Source organism: Montipora capricornis, chromosome 3, assembly GCF_036669925.1.
Source record: "Montipora capricornis isolate CH-2021 chromosome 3, ASM3666992v2, whole genome shotgun sequence".
In the NCBI taxonomy this organism is placed as follows: domain Eukaryota; kingdom Metazoa; phylum Cnidaria; class Anthozoa; order Scleractinia; family Acroporidae; genus Montipora; species Montipora capricornis.
In genome coordinates this window covers 69379935-69397434 of record NC_090885.1, presented here as the reverse complement: position 1 = coordinate 69397434, position 17500 = coordinate 69379935, and the positions used below count along the sequence as shown (strand labels likewise).

Sequence of the window (17500 nt, the reverse complement as noted above, 5' to 3'; positions counted from 1 at the left end):
ACGACCGGCCGCGGGCTGGCAACTGCATTATTTTCAAATGAAGCAACTGTTGAAATCCCACGTTTTGTAGTTTACATGGCTTGTGCTTGTGTACAATAACGTTTAACGTAAATGTAACTTTAAACATTAACTTATTTTGTTTCATTGCATACTCGAGCTCATCATCTGTTCAATTTGTTATTTATTTTTTGGCTAAACTTCAGAATACCCCGCCACTTATTTGCATTTCATTCAATAAGAATAAGCTCTATTGTATTAAGTCTCGTTCTTCAGAAGATGCCGCATAGGGGAAACAATAGTGGTTAGCTGTGGCGGGGTATTCTGAATAATTATTCCTTGTATTAAAAATCCCAGCTTTTAATTAATACCAAGAGAAAATAAGGGGACAGAGACGGAGGCTCAGGGCGTTGGCCGGGATATGTCATGTCCACGAAAGTTATTTTTAGACGAGCGGAAGTCTTTGTTCTAGGGGAAGTCTGTCTTCCGAGACGTCCGCATGCAGTCCTGCCTCGCTCTTAGGTTCTTAGTGAAAAGAGAAAATGACGGCGCACGTGGAAGGCTGATGAATATTTATTTTCTTTCAAGCATCGGACCGAGGTAGGCCAGCATGCGGACGTCTCGGAAGACTTCCGCTCGTCTAAAAATAACTTTCGTGGACATGACATATCCCAAGGGCTGGACCGGGAGCCTCCCTCTCTGTCCCCTCATTTTCTCTTGTTAATACCTACTCCATTTCTGTTTTTTTTTCAGTGGTGGGTCAGGTTCAACAGCAATAATGTTGGCCGAAGCTCAGCCAATAGGCCGAAGCTCGGGGTTTGGCACAAATCACTGGGTATGTTTCTGTGTCTGTGTGATGATGGGTCATGTAGAACGAGCTCTAGCAAAACAGTCTCTTATTTGCTCACTACCCAGAACCAAAATCAACAGACTGAATTTAACAATGTCTGAGACTTTAAAGAATAGATTCTGTGTCAATTCCAAGTAATAGCCGAATAATGAGAGCTCCTAACACTACACATGCTGATTATACATATTTTGCCACGTTCAGAGTGAGTGTTAACTTGAAGTGTGACTTGTGTAATGTCAGGGCTATGACAAACTTCCGGGTCTTTCTGCAGGTACCGGGAAGCCATGTGTTTTTGGTCGCTTGGGATTAGTCTTTATTTGGAGTTGTTTTGTTTTCTGTCTTTTGTTTCTTTTGTTTTACGTAATTTGTGCTCCGGTACCTGCAGAAGCTGCCACAACTTCCACAGTTTTTAGTAACTACAGGTCTGTCTTTATATAGCTGATTGGTTTAGATGAGTGCCTCCACAGAGTGAAATAATGTGATGGTAGAGGAAGCTAAAAGGACAGCAGCAATTGATGTCTGTAAACCTTTGGCATCTCTGGTGAGCTTGCAATATGCAGAGTCATGATTATAAAGTTCTACTTTATGAATTTTCCTTTTACAACAGAACTGGCTGCAAGTTGCTGGTAAATTTACAGTCTAAGGAAGAGTGGGGCACTAGTACTGCTTCAGTTGTTCAAAAACTTCCCTGTTTATAAAGCAGATGCATTAAGATATTTTCATGTTAAGATATTTTAATAAATTAAATATTTTTGTTCACCAACAAAATTTTTGAAAGTAACAGAAAGCTTTTAAAATTCATCCGGATTCCTTCTTCAGTGATGGTTACTGGAATTTGCTACTTTGTTTTGATATGGCTGGAAAATTTTATGAAGTCTCAAGTCTGCTGTTTCAGACTAAGACCACAGGTGACTCCATTGACTAGGGCAAGGTAAAAATAGAAAACCACCTTCTTTCACGTTCATTTTATACATGACCATTAAATTGAGGTTGCAAGTTCCTGTGTTTCTCTAAGTCAAATAATAATAATAATAATAATAATAACAATAATAATAATAATAATAATAATTATTATTATTATTATTATTATTATTATTATTACGAAGGACTACTCGTGGAATAATACCTGTATCCATAGTGTACGTACATGTACCTGCCAACTTAAATCAGATGTGAGTTTTGGTTTGGCTCTTAAAGTGGTACTATGATCAAAAAATCATTTCCTTTTTTTCTTCAGATTTTTAAAGCGTGTTCGCTTAACACCTAACTGGCAAAATTTTGAGCTTTGAGTTTTATCCAAAGGCTGTTTATTTTGAGTGTAAGTTTTGGATTTCATGGTCCGCCATTACTCACGTTCAAAACTGGCCGATTGGACCTCAGAGGGTTGGATCTAGAGAAAATGACGTCATTTACTCTTTAGCTTAAAATTTCAGCGTGTAAACGCAATTTATTATATAATTATGCAAAACACGGGTTGAAAAGTCTAAAAGCCCGAAACTCCCGTGCTGCATATTAATTAGGCCGCGGACACACACATTGCATTCTTAAACTAGACCCTCCGTGAGGGTACACTGGTTTGCCTGTGGTACGTGAACTGTTCCAGACAATTTTTTTCAAGTTGGGGGGTCATTAAGAAGTCATACCAGAAAAGGCCCTTTGGCTCACAGGTCCTCACACGTTCGTAGGACGAAACAGATCTGTCCTTGCGTAATATGTAGCTCTAACAGTGCACCATATTGTTTTGGTATTGTCTATCATTGTAGTGCCATGGTAGAAGTCTTGGGTAAATAGTCTGAGAAGACATTTGGTTTCTAGCAAAGTACTGAACCCAGAAAGATTGAAGAAAATAAATGGGAGGTGAGAAACATTGGCTTCTGGGCTGACATGTTGATAAACTTCTTTTCACAACAAGTTTAAGTGCGCCCTCTGAGCATCTGACAGCTTTGTAATACCGAAGTTCACTGAAGTTAAGCGCTCCCTGTTCGGCGGGGTTAGTGTTTGGATGGGAGACTAAAACAATATAGCCCTCATAAAATAGAAACATCTGACCGAAAATACTATTAACGCTAACAAATGCGAACCAAGCAAGATACAGATTTTGTTAGCTTGCTTTATGCAAAACAAATATTGATGTAAAAGTAAATAAATATGGATACACAGATTTTAAGAAGAGCAGAAGGAAGTTTCAGGACGGTCTATCGCGAATAAAATATTTTGCCATCGGTATCAAAATTTACGACATGAAAACAACATTAATTTTGAACCACGAATATAAAAAGTTACCAACAGCGAAAAACATTTTGGGAGATTTTAGTTTTTTTGGTTGTAATTGTACTTCTGGCTGCACCGAGTAAATCGCACATCGGATTCAGCGGGCGCAGTGATCAAGTTACCGCGAAACAGTGAAGCATCTGTGTCAAATGATGCCAAGATACCGGGTTTTTGGGTTTACCTCGGTGTAAAAACCTGTGAAACTTTTTCTTTGTTTTGTTAGCTCGTGGTGGGGTTAGGTTATTGTTTGATGTTTTTTTGCTCTTTTGTTTTCCTTTGTGTTACGTCATCTGTGAGTTTCACAGGTTTTGTTTTTTTTAGTTTTCTTTTTCTTTCAATTGTTATAAATTTTGACAAGAAATGTGCGAATTCAACACAAAGATCACAATCGCCCAACTCTCAGAGGTTGACCATTGTTTCTGGAAAATCAAAAATTTACTCTCCAAGACAAGGTTATTTATCACCAGGTAATTCCATCGTTTATGGTAATAACAGCTACTTTTTTATTCATCAGCGTCACAATCTTTTGCCGATTTTGGGGGTCATTTTGTTGAAACTCTAGCACGCTTCCAACAGACCTGTTTATTTTCGTGACTTGTGCGTTACCACAAAAATTCTCCCCGTGTCACATTTCAACACATGTATGCAAATTTGCAAAACTCGAAAATTACACATGATAAATTTACAAAAGCTGGAAATTTCACAGAAACATTTTCCAGCGAAACATTTCTTGAAACAAGCAACATATCTGCTATAAGAGGCAAGAAACCCTTCCTATTTCAGTTGCGTGCGTGCAAGCGAAACACACAATCACAAAGCATATGCAATTAAATAAATTTCTGACAGTTCACATCAAACCCTTTTCGAAAGAACCTTGACCGTAAATAATAAAGCACAAAAGAGACAACAAGCTTTCATTCAAATAATTTTTCACTGTCACATTTCCAATTTTTTTAAACCTTTGCAGAGTTGAGTACAAAATGAATGTTACTTGACGGACAAACAGGCAAACTTTAAATAGATGCGACTTCAGTAAACACTGTGAGACACACAACAGAGATCACAGATCTACTTGTGGTATTCGATTCCTTCTCTGTCTTTGTTGAACCCGTAATTTACCAGAGAAATTTCCATTTGGTTTCAGTGTTGTACGTAACACCACTTTGGCGAAATATTAGAAGTACAGCTCATTTTGATTTCGGCTCGACGGGCGAAAGATTCACGCTGTCGAAGTCCATTACTCGTCGCTTTTAAGATTCCAGATCCTTATGTTTCACCGCCTGTCTTGACGTTCCATTCTTGAGCTCCATATGGGTATATTTCTTTAAAGATATACTAAAACGCCATTCGCGTTACAATGACTTTCGACGCAATTACAGGTTAATTGTGCAGAGCAAGCTACGAATTACCCCAGCCCCCTCAAACCTAACAAAATACGCAGAGAAGACTCTATGCACACCACTTAGCAGGGGAGTGACAGGCAAGAATTTTCCCGACACGGAAAAAAATAAAACTAGACCCTCCGTGAGGGTACACTGGGTTGCCTGTGGTACGTGCACCGTTCCAGACAATTTTTTTCAAGTTGGGCGGTCATTAAGAGGTCATACCAGACGAGGCCCTTTGGCTCAGAGGTCCTCACACGTTCGTACGATGAAACAGACCTGTCCTTGCGTAATATGTAGCTTTAACAGTGCACGATATTGTTTTGGTATTGTCTATCATTGTAGTGCCATGGTAGAAGTCTTGGGTAAATAGTCTGAGAAGACATGTGGTTACTAGCAAAGTACTGAACCCAGAAAGATTGAAGAAAATAAATGGGAAGTGAGAAACACTGGCTTCTGGGCTGACATGTTGATAAACTTCTTTTGACCACAAGTTTAAGCGTGCCCTCTGAGCATCTGACAGCTTTGTAATACCGAAAATTACTGAAGTTAAGCGCTGTTGGGCGGGGTTAGTGTTTGGATGGGAGACCAAAGTAATATACCCCTCATAAAACAGAAGCATCGGACCGAAAATACTATTAACGCTAACAAATGCGAACTCAGCGAGGTACAGATTTTGTTAGCTTGCTTTATGCAAAAACAAATATTGACGCAAAAGTAAATAAATATTGATACACAGTTTTAGGAGCAGAAGGAAGTTTCCAGGACGATCGCTCGAGAATAACATATTTACGACATGAAAACAACATTTATTTTGAACCGTGAATATAGAATACAAAAAGTTACGATCAGCGACAAACATTTTGGGTTCAGGTTGACAGTCAAAACTCTCCAAGACGAGGTTATTTATCGCCAGGTAATTCCATCGTTTTGGGGATAGCAGCTACTTTATTATTCATCAGTGTCAGATTTTTTTTGCCGATTTTGGGGGTCATTTTGTTGAAACTCAAGCAAGCTTCCAACAGACCTGTTTATTTTCGTTACACTATACCACAAAAATGCTCCCGTATCATATTTCAACACACGTATGCAAATTTGTTAAGCTCGAAAATTACACAACATGATATTAAAGTTCACAAAGGCTGGAAATATCTCGGCAAAATCCTTTTCCAGCGAAAAATTAATCGAAACAAACGACATATTTACTATTAGAGGCAAAAATACCTTCCTATTTCAATTGCGTGCGTGCAAACAAGAGATGCAATTAAATACATTTTTGACAGTTCACATCAAAACCCTTTTCGACTCGGAACGCTGACCGTAAATAATGAAGCACAAAAGCCACAACAACTTTCATTCAAATAATTCTTCACTGTCACATTTCCAAATATTTTAAACCTTTGCAGAGTTGAGTAAAATACCGGTAAATGTAAATTGTCAGACAACTAAGATGCGACTTGAGTAAACACTGTGATGCATTCTTGTAGGCGTTCGATTCCTTCAATGTTAATTTGTTAAATCATAGTTAGTAACTATGGTTAAATCCATAAAAAAATTGCTATTTGATTTCCGTATTTTATATAATACCAAGTTACTAAAAGATTAGAAACAAAGCTCACTTGATATCCAAAGGCGAAAAATGAAATTGTTGTCGAAGACCATTACTCGTCTCTTAAAATCCAGATATTTCAAGTTTTCAGCGCTGTCTTGCTCATCCAATTGACGATCCATTCTTGAGCTCCATGAGGGTATATTTTGTTTAAAGATCCACGAAAACGCCATTCACGTCAATGGCTTATTAGTGAAATTTCCTATTGTTATACCGGAAGACTGTGCAGAGTTGAGAACAGGTAAATACAAATCTAACAAATAGCGAGACAACTGAGATAACAGATCCACCATATGGATTCCTTCTCTGTCTTTGTTGAACCCATACTGAGTTACCAGAGAACTGTTCATTTGGTTTGAGTGTTGTACAAAACACCACACTTGGCAAAATTTTAGGAAGACAGCTCACTTTGATTACGGCTCGACGGGCGACAGATTGTTGTCGAAGTCCATTACTCGTCGCTCCTAACATTCGACCGCCTCTCTTGTTCAGTATCCAATTCGCTTGCCATTATTGAGCTTCATAAGGGTACATTTTGTTCAAAGATCCACTAAAACGCCATTCGCGTTACATGACTTTCGACGCCATTGCCGGTTAAGTTAATCGTTCTACTGTGTCCACCAGAGAAATCTACGCATTTCCCACTACCCTCTCGATCCTAAGAAAATACGCGTAGAAGGCTCTATGCACAAAGACACCACTTAGCAGGGGAGTGACAGGCAAGACTTTTACCGACACGGAAAAAAATAAAAAAAAAAAAAAGAAAACGAAAAATAAAAAAACGACGAAATTAAAGACAGATTCCGACTGGGTTGGCAACCCAGTAAAAACGACGAAATCAACGCAGACCTTGACTGGTTTGCCATAGGCAACCCAGTAACTAGTGCGTGTTTGATGTCATTTTCTCCTCGACCCAGCTCTCTCAAGATTTTAAAGTTAGTAATGGCGGACCAATAAATAAGAAAATTCCAGCTAAAATAAATAGGTGTCTTTTTAAAATCAGAACTTAAAACTTGGGTGAGTTAGTATTTAGTTAACATAGTTTTGAAATCCAAAGGAAAAACAAATTTTTTTTTTGGTCGTAGTACCACTTTAATGTTCTCATGACTTTCATATGGTATGAGTTAGTTGAAGAGTGTAATTTTCAACAGAATTGCAGTGTACCTCAGAAGTGTGTGAAATTGACAATAACTTTTTATCACTAAGATTAAGTAAAGAATTACATACATTAAGATGTACAAGAGAGGAAGGAGTTGTTGTAACTCGCTTACTAGTCATTCATTGAGCTAGCCGACGTTGGAAGCAAGATGAAAATGCCACTGATTGGAACTCTTTTATGAATTACTGAAAGGCAGTTCTGCATTGACAATGCCAAATTATTTAGATGTACCATCTCATGTTTATAACACAAGATCTCACGCTTCTTTTATAAATCCTCATACCAAAGGGAACATTTCTGCAAAGAGTGTTTTCCTCAGAACTCTTGAAAGGGTGGATCACTCTGCCAATAGATATAAGGCCAATGGAGACTCTGGAACTTTTTATATCAGCTTTTAGAGCCCTTTTTTTAAATATGATGACTGTTTATTTGTTTCTGTAGTTGTTATTTGACAGTATTTTATGTACTTGTTTACTCTTTTTAATTTTTGGCATGATGGGAAACCTTTGCCAAGTAAAGAATGTAGATGCTTCATTTGGAAGTGACAAATTGGCTTGTATCCATCTTGGGGGATGGATAAACGAGATTAATACACGTAGAACTTAAACCTAATCAGGTTGCAAGCTGGTAGGTCTACCATAATGGAGTTCTCCCTCTGCATCCCTACTGAATCCTCTGAATCTTTTTGTGGAGTGACATGTGCAAAACAAGTCGATTTTCAGGTTTTTAAAATGACTTTTAGGGGCTATCATTAAGTGGCTTGGAGAAAGAAGAGATGCAGCAACAAGCAGTATCTATCATGACATCCAAATACCCAAACTGTAGTAACGAATACCATACGTGCCAACTCTCGCGGATTATCCGGGAGTCTCCCGGATACGGAACGAATCTCCCGGTCTCCCGTACGGGTCATTTAATCTCCCGGATAAAAACGGCTCTGAACATTTTACAGACGTTTCTCCTTTCTAGACTCAAATTGCATCCCCAAGTTTAAAAAAAATCGATATTTTCAAACTCGTTTCATTGTTTCTTAATGCACTTCTTCATCTCTGAGTTTCAAACACACGTTAATAGAACTAAACAAAATGATTTGCTAAAAATAGCCATATAACCGATTGTTTGATTGGATCTCCGATTAACCAATAAAAATTCTTGACATAAGTACCCTGTTTTCCCGCAAATTCACAATGGCGGCAGAATATTCTTGTATTCTGAAGGAGCTGCTGGGGGATGGGTGGGTGCGTTTAAGGGGGGGAGAGGAGGGGAGGGGGAGTGGGTAGGTTGATCGAGGGGGGAGGGGAGGGGAGACCGGTTGGAAAAAAATCTCCAGATTTTAGATCTCCTTAGGTTGGCATCTCTGGAATACCATATGTGCTGTGACACTGTTGGTGCAATTGCTACGTCATCAGATAAAGGTATCCTAAGCCTGAAAGATGCTTCATCACTATTTAATTTATAGGTCTTTCTTCCAAGTGAGCCTTCCCAGTAAATTTGGGGTTAATTAGGGGACATTGCCTCTGTCATTAGTTTTACAGTGGTGGTTCTGAAATGCAAGATCCACCTTTCCCCAATAAATACACTTACAGGTATGTCCAGAGATGCATGCCCAATTTTGACATCCAACATTAAATGTCCCTTTAACTCAATGCCTTTGTTACCTATTTCCAACAATATGGTAAGGGTAAATAACTAAAGGTTAGCGTTACTTTTAAGTTACAGTAAATGTTGCTGTTTTTCCTTACTTGAGGAGCAACATTTGGGGGACACTTCGAGACTCCAAGACACATGGGATGTTGAAATTGGGGAGAAGAGCAATAGGCCATTTTCGAGTTGCTGTTTGCTTCGGTTTCAAAACGAGTCTTGGTGCTCAACCATTCAAATGATAATGAGTTTGATTTGCATGAAAATATACCACTCATTTCCATTTGAATGGTTGTGCACCAGGACTCGCTTTGAAACCGAGGCAAACTACAACTTGGAAATGGGCTATTATGGGCATTTCAGGACATATGTGAATAACCAAGGCAAATATCTGGCTTTTAAATGAGTACATTGAATTACTGGTTTAAACTCAACGTGCACTTGAATCATGGGTGGCCAATACCAGTCGAACAAAACAGAAACCTGTAATATTGCCTCTTGTTCTATTTTGCATGAAACAAGTTTGACACTTGGCCTCAATACCATACTGGTCACACAGGAGATCACTCCAGTCAATAGACCGTTGTCATTATGACTGCCAAATTTCATAGGTATTTCTTAATGTCTTATTCAATGCTACAATAGGCAAAATTCAAAAGAATGTGTAAACCAAATTGTAGGTCTGATTAGCATGAATACTAAAGAAAAATTAATCAGTCACCATTTGGTCAATGTCAAGACTATTCCGTTCAGCCATTGGGTAAAATTTAGGCAATAGGGGTCGTTTTCCGTGTTTCCATAGCCTCATATAAACACGAGGGGGGGTTAGGAGAATTCAAGACAGTTTTAAATGCATAACTATTGAGAATTCTCCCAACTTCCCTGAGTGTTTAGGTGAGGCTATGGAAACACGAAAAAAAGTCCTCTATTCCTTTTAGGAAATATTGCTCAAAGATAATTCAACAAATGAAGAAAAATTCTGTTTTTTTACTTCTTGATTGAAACAGTTTTCTTAACACAAGCTCATATTTCCTACCAACCAATCAAAACGCGCATCTGACAATAGATATACAATCAAAATTCTTGTGATGTCACAGCCCAGTGTTTCCATACTCTCGTCTAAACACAGATATTGACCAATGAGAGTGTGTGTACTATCCTAACTATTTTATAAACTATCTTATTTCATGTTCACTCTGTTAACTTAGCTGATGTCCTTGTATGTAACAAATGCAGGATTTTTTTTGCTTCCTGCTTTAGGTGGCATAGTTTTGATATCAGGAACTGGTTCAAACTGTCAGATGTTAATGCCAAGTGGGAAAACAGTTAACTGTGGAGGGTGGGGACACTTGATGGGTGATGAAGGGTCAGGTCGGTGCTTTTATTTAAATATGTTTATTGTGCTTAAATATACTTACTGTTGTTGAAATGACATTCTCAAACTCATTTATAATTCATTAGATCATTAGCCAACTAGAAAGTGCTGTTGTGGTCAGATGGATTGGTTTAAAAACCCAATGAAAAAGGAGTTCCAAATATACGTGTGTTTGAACAAATTCGAAATTCATGTGCAAAATATTTCTAAATCTGCATTTTCATAAAGCAACAAAGCATAAACGTGAACAAAAAGCCTTTTAATATAGTCAATTCTTGTACTCAATACACTCAACTCTTTGCTCAGAGAAAATTCAGATTTACAGCAACCTGGAACAAGACGTGTCCCTTCCTTACTTTTACCAAGAATGAAAAAGGCAGGGGCACCCAACGAATCTGTTCCTCACTTTATCTGTTCCCCAGAGGAATCTTGCTGGCTGGCAAAAATACAGATGTTCCGATGAGCTGGCTGGGAAATTTATTATTGATAGAGGTTTTGCCTGGGAATTACTGACTTTTTCTAGCATTTCAACCCGAGCTGGCTGTAGAAACTCTGAAGACTGAGAACGACAAACATACGACGGCTGGTCAGAGTGATTGCGCTTGCGGAAAAAACCTGTGTCGGTTTTGTTCGGTCGTTTGTTAAAAGCGCGCGGAGGGTCGTGCGGAGGTTCCACAGATCGACGAACACGGATTGTGCTGTTTTCCTCATTTACATGTAAGATTAATTTCCATTGTTATTTTATCTGTATGCTGAGATTCTCGTGATGTTCTTCTACACCGAATTGAAATGAACAGAGTGAATTTAACAGTATTAACTTGTATTTTCATTCACAGATTTCAGTTTCGACCAGAGTTTCGACGGTGTACAATGTGTTTGGTATCAGCGTTTTCGGAGGTATAAGACTTCCTATTGTAGTTGTTTTAATGCTTTTTTTCGGTTATCTGTATTAGTCAAGTGCGTGATGATCTTTTACAGTTGAAGCGAATTGAGCCAACGAATGGTAAAAAATTGAGAGCAGTACGTATTTTTCTTATTCGTGTAGGCGGCAGCCACGGGATCAACCAGGTGCTTTCCTCAAACACAAGGTAAAAATCAAGAAAAATTCGCACTTATTTTACTTTAGTTTATTTCGCTAGAAAGACGATTTATTACTCTCGAGAACTCCTGCGAAGAGATCCTTTTGTAAGAACCTGTTGGCACATATTTGGCATAATTATACAAAACCCTGTTTAGTGAACTAAAATCAAGCAGGTTCTATAATTATGTGAGTAACAGTTAAATTGCAATAAACACTTTAACCAAGGAGTTTGACTTTGAGATCGCAAATATTTATTTTTCTGGCAATCAAATTACCTATATCTCCTACATAGAAATTAGGACCTTGTCAAGAACCCACTTAAAGCCTGCATCCAAGTATCCCTATTTTGCCAGACAAAAAATATATATGTGTTCGTATATGCAGGCTTTTACTATTGTTTTTTTTTTCTCTGACTAAGAAAACTTTGTTGGTTTTGGTCAGACTGTGGTTTTAATTGTGAGAATGCTTCTGATGATCAGCTGTTTTGTATTGGGTTGAGTGCTTAATTAAAACATACTATTGTTCTTACAATGTATGATTGTGTCAGCAATAACTGTTGTCATCAACACATACATTGACAAAACAATTATTGTTATTGTGACCAACAGCACTAATTCTTTTTTACTTGGCAGATTGTTTACTTTTCCTTTAATTTTCAACAATCACAAATTATCTTTAGTCATACTTTGTCTCTGTACAAAGCCAAACTGAGTTAGGCTTGTGAAGATGGGCATTCTTTGTTTGTTCATTGTTACGACCCTCCCTCTTCCATCAGGTTGAGTTAGGCTTGTGACGATGGCCATTCTTTGTTTGTTCATTCTTACGACCCTCTCTCTTCCATCAGGTTGAGTTAGGCTTGTGACGATGGGCATTCATTGTTTGTTCATTCTTACGACCATCTCTCTTCCATCAGGTTGAGTTAGGCTTGTGACGATGACCATTCATTGTTTGTTCATTCTTACGACCACCTCTCTTCCATCAGGTTGAGTTAGGCTTGTGACGATGGCCATTCATTGTTTGTTCATTCTTACGACCCTCTCTCTTCCCGCATCAGGTTGAGTTAGGCTTGTGACGATGGCCATTCATTGTTTGTTCATTCTTACGACCATCTCTCTTCCATCAGGTTGAGTTAGGCTTGTGACGATGACCATTCATTGTTTGTTCATTCTTACGACCATCTCTCTTCCATCAGGTTGAGTTAGGCTTGTGACGATGACCATTCATTGTTTGTTCATTCTTACGACCATCTCTCTTCCATCAGGTTGAGTTAGGCTTGTGACGATGACCATTCATTGTTTGTTCATTCTTACGACCATCTCTCTTCCATCAGGTTGAGTTAGGCTTGTGACGATGGCCATTCATTGTTTGTTCATTCTTACGACCCTCTCTCTTCCCGCATCAGGTTGAGTTAGGCTTGTGACGATGGCCATTCATTGTTTGTTCATTCTTACGACCATCTCTCTTCCATCAGGTTGAGTTAGGCTTGTGACGATGGCCATTCATTGTTTGTTCATTCTTACGACCCTCTCTCTTTCATCAGGTTCAGTTAGGGCACTCATGGTTTGCACTGAGAACTTTGTTTCCTTTGTGGCCCTCTATTCAGTTGTCTATTCAGTTTCAATTCTCCTTTAATGTGAATGGCTGCACATCCATGTCATTGGGAGGAAGACGCTCAACAGTTGTTCAGTCATGGTAACATTTTAAATTTTATTAAAATAATTTATGGCATGGAGAAAGTCCATTCATTTTGACCAGTTTAAGTGCTAGACCTACATGGCCTGTAGAAATTTTACTGATCTTGATAAGATTGTCATATTTGGCGATTCAAGGGAATTTTTTTTTTAATTTTTCAGTTGATCTGGAAAGATATATAGCTAAATTTGTTGACTGCTCTGCACCATGATGACAAATAGATCTTATCACCTTAAGCTGTTTTTTTTTGCCAATCCGCAAAGACATTCATGATAAATAAACATGTTTCAACTTAAGCGTAAGGTTTCTGCATCTAAGAATTACAGGGGCTCAAGTCTACTTTTTACAAATACTAACAATCACAGGATGCCTACATAATGTGTTTGACCCTTGGTATTATTGAATTTAGAAGCAATGTATGAGAATAGCAAAAAGTTCCATATTATTCTACAATTATGGGATAAATATTTGCATATAAGATGAGAATAAACTAACCTTCATCCGAAATGTTCTTCTGTGTCGTTATTGTGGCTGCTTGTGGGAAATTTAGAGATTTCAAGGACGTGTGTTGCTCTGGTAAAAATTGCTACAATTTGCCATTTTCAGCCATAATAACAACAGCACATCATTTCAGATAGTTAATCCTCATCTTGTGTAAATTTATTTATTTGTATTTATTTAGTACAATAATAATTATGGAACTTTTTGCTATTCTCATACATTGCTTCTAAATTCACCCTTTGTGTGGGTTCCCTGTGATAACAATGATTAGTGAGTCCATAGCTAGATCTGAAAACTCAATCAGCATTACTGCTGGCTCTACCCAATTAATATTGGTCTCTAATTTATTTCCTTTTTAATTATTTTTCAGGCTACCATGGAAATAGCAAGGAATTGGACATTAGCAATTGTGTAACTGAAGAGATCAATAAAAATGTAAAATGAAGAGCTATTTCAAGGTTCCAGTTGTTCTGCCTTATTGTAGACAATACAGGTGTATCCTAGCAAGTATTTTATTGCTTTTGTGTACAATGTTGCTAGGTATTATGTATTCTGTGCTCGCTCTCCAGGGTGACAAAAGGCTCCTAGAATTCAAACTGCTCGAGACGGCAGTACATGTAGAGTATCATACTAACACAAGAACTACAGCTGTGTGTTTCACATTATCGTTCCATTATCATTATCAATATAAGTATTGTTATTGTTATCATCATCATCATCATTATTAGTAGTAGTAGTAGTAGTATTATATATATATATATATATATATATATATATATATATATATATATATTAATTAATTAAGTAATTTAATTCCTGGCTGGGAAATAAATTTGATCAGCTGGCTGGGAAACCAACCAATTTTATCTAGCTGGCTGGGAAATTTCTTGTGTGTCTTGCTGGGAAAAAGGAACAGATAATTTTTTCCCAGCAACACTGAAAAACACCTGAAAATGCCTTAATAACATTTATTTTCATTAACTGGGGTATAATAATACATTTTACAACTAATTGGTCGTTGGGTGCCCCTGAAAAGGGTGGCAAACAGAAGTGGGAAAACTTGACCGCCATTGAAGACCACGTGGTACTTCGCTTCGCGATGTTCGTCTGTTCAGTTTCTCTGTTTCTCTGTCTGTTCAGTTTCTCTGATGCCTATTTCAGGGGTTTTATAGCACAAAGCGTTATTACAAAATAGTAATTTTAAAAAACAGTATGAAATATCGGTTCGGGTTCCGTGGATATGTAATTCCACTTGACATAGAAAACTTGACAAACGTAAGTTAAGGACTTCCATTCGAAACAGCACCGTTCAAAACCGATGACAGCACATTAATAATACATTTTCTTTCCAAGTAAATCACACGATCGTCCGTTTCGAGAAATGAACACGCTGTCTTATTATTGTGCCCTTGTTGCCTTGGTTTCAGACTACCTGGATGTGACCTCTTATGAGCTTGCGTTGGTGTCTGTTACTCATAGTGCGATGACAGCACAATAATAATACATTTTCTTTCCAAGTAAATCACACAATCGTCCGTTTCGAAAAATGTACACGCTGTCTTATTATTGTGCCCTTGTTGCCTTGGTTTCAGACTACCTGGATGTGACCTCTTATGAGCTTGCGTTGGTGTCTGTTACTCATAGTGCGATGACAGCACAATAATAATACATTTTCTTTCCAAGTAAATCACACAATCGTCCGTTTCGAGAAATGTACACGCTGTCTTATTATTGTGCCCTTGTTGCCTCGGTTTCAGACTACCTGGATGTGACCTCTTATGAGCTTGCGTTGGTGTCTGTTACTCATGGTGCGATGACAGCACAATAATAATACATTTTCTTTCCAAGTAAATCACACAATCGTCCGTTTCGAGAAATGTACACGCTGTCTTATTATTGTGCCCTTGTTGCCTCGGTTTCAGACTACCTGTATGTGACCCCTTATGAGCTTGCGTTGGTGTCTGTTACTCATGGTGCGATGACAGCACAATAATAATACATTTTCTTTCCAAGTAAATCATACAATCATCCGCTTCGAGAAATGAACACGCTGTCTTATTATTGTGTCGTTGTTGCCTTGGTTTCAGACTACCTGGATGTGACCTCTTATGAGCTTGCGTTGGTGTCTGTTACTCATAGTGCGATGACAGCACAATAATAATACATTTTCTTTCCAAGTAAATCACACAATCGTCCGTTTCGAAAAATGTACACGCTGTCTTATTGTTGTGCCCTTGTTGCCTTGGTTTCAGACTACCTGGATGTGACCTCTTATGAGCTTGCGTTGGTGTCTGTTACTCATAGTGCGATGACAGCACAATAATAATGCACTTTCTTTCGATGTAAATCACATGATCGTCCGTTTCGAGAAATGAACACGCTGTCTTATTATTGTGCCCTTGTTACCTTGGTTTCAGACTACCTGGATGTGACCTCTTATGAGCTTGCGTTGGTGTCTGTTACTCATAGTGCGATGACAGCACAATAATAATGCACTTTCTTTCGATGTAAATCACATGATCGTCCGTTTCGAGAAATGAACACGCTGTCTTATTATTGTGCCCTTGTTACCTTGGTTTCAGACTACCTGGATGTGACCTCTTATGAGCTTGCGTTGGTGTCTGTTACTCATAGTGCGATGACAGCACAATAATAATGCACTTTCTTTCGATGTAAATCACATGATCGTCCGTTTCGAGAAATGAACACGCTGTCTTATTATTGTGCCCTTGTTGCCTTGGTTTCAGACTACCTGGATGTGACCTCTTATGAGCTTGCGTTGGTGTCTGTTACTCATAGTGCGATGACAGCACAATAATAATGCTCTTTCTTTCGATGTAAATCACATGATCGTCCGTTTCGAGAAATGAACACGCTGTCTTATTATTGTGCCCTTGTTACCTTGGTTTCAGACTACCTGGATGTGACCTCTTATGAGCTTGCGTTGGTGTCTGTTTCTCATAGTGCGATGACAGCACAATAATAATGCACTTTCTTTCGATGTAAATCACATGATCGTCCGTTTCGAGAAATGAACACGCTGTCTTATTATTGTGCCCTTGTTACCTTGGTTTCAGACTACCTGGATGTGACCTCTTATGAGCTTGCGTTGGTGTCTGTTTCTCATAGTGCGATGACAGCACAATAATAATGCACTTTCTTTCGATGTAAATCACATGATCGTCCGTTTCGAGAAATGAACACGCTGTCTTATTATTGTGCCCTTGTTACCTTGGTTTCAGACTACCTGGATGTGACCTCTTATGAGCTTGCGTTGGTGTCTGTTTCTCATAGTGCGATGACAGCACAATAATAATACATTTTCTTTCCAAGTAAATTACACAATCGTCCGTTTCGAAAAATGTACACGCTGTCTTATTGTTGTGCCCTTGTTGCCTTGGTTTCAGACTACCTGGATGTGACCTCTTATGAGCTTGCGTTGGTGTCTGTTACTCATAGTGCGATGACAGCACAATAATAATGCACTTTCTTTCGATGTAAATCACATGATCGTCCGTTTCGAGAAATGAACACGCTGTCTTATTATTGTGCCCTTGTTACCTTGGTTTCAGACTACCTGGATGTGACCTCTTATGAGCTTGCGTTGGTGTCTGTTACTCATAGTGCGATGACAGCACAATAATAATGCACTTTCTTTCGATGTAAATCACATGATCGTCCGTTTCGAGAAATGAACACGCTGTCTTATTATTGTGCCCTTGTTACCTTGGTTTCAGACTACCTGGATGTGACCTCTTATGAGCTTGCGTTGGTGTCTGTTTCTCATAGTGCGATGACAGCACAATAATAATACATTTTCTTTCCAAGTAAATCACACAATCGTCCGTTTCGAAAAATGTACACGCTGTCTTATTGTTGTGCCCTTGTTGCCTTGGTTTCAGACTACCTGGATGTGACCTCTTATGAGTTTGCGTTGGTGTC

At 38.4% G+C, this 17500-nt stretch overlaps 1 protein-coding gene across 1 annotated transcript in view; it reads left to right on the top strand.

The window, feature by feature from the left end:
* Window positions 1-8635: 8635 nt before the first annotated feature.
* The window catches only part of LOC138041027 (N-acetyl-D-glucosamine kinase-like), a 16465-nt gene continuing 7600 nt past the window's right edge, over window positions 8636-17500 (top strand). The window contains exons 1-2 of the mRNA XM_068886793.1: window positions 8636-8683; window positions 10170-10280. Of these exons, the coding sequence (XP_068742894.1) occupies window positions 8638-8683; window positions 10170-10280 (157 nt within the window). The 5' untranslated portion in view covers window positions 8636-8637. The remainder of the gene's footprint in view (window positions 8684-10169; window positions 10281-17500) is intronic.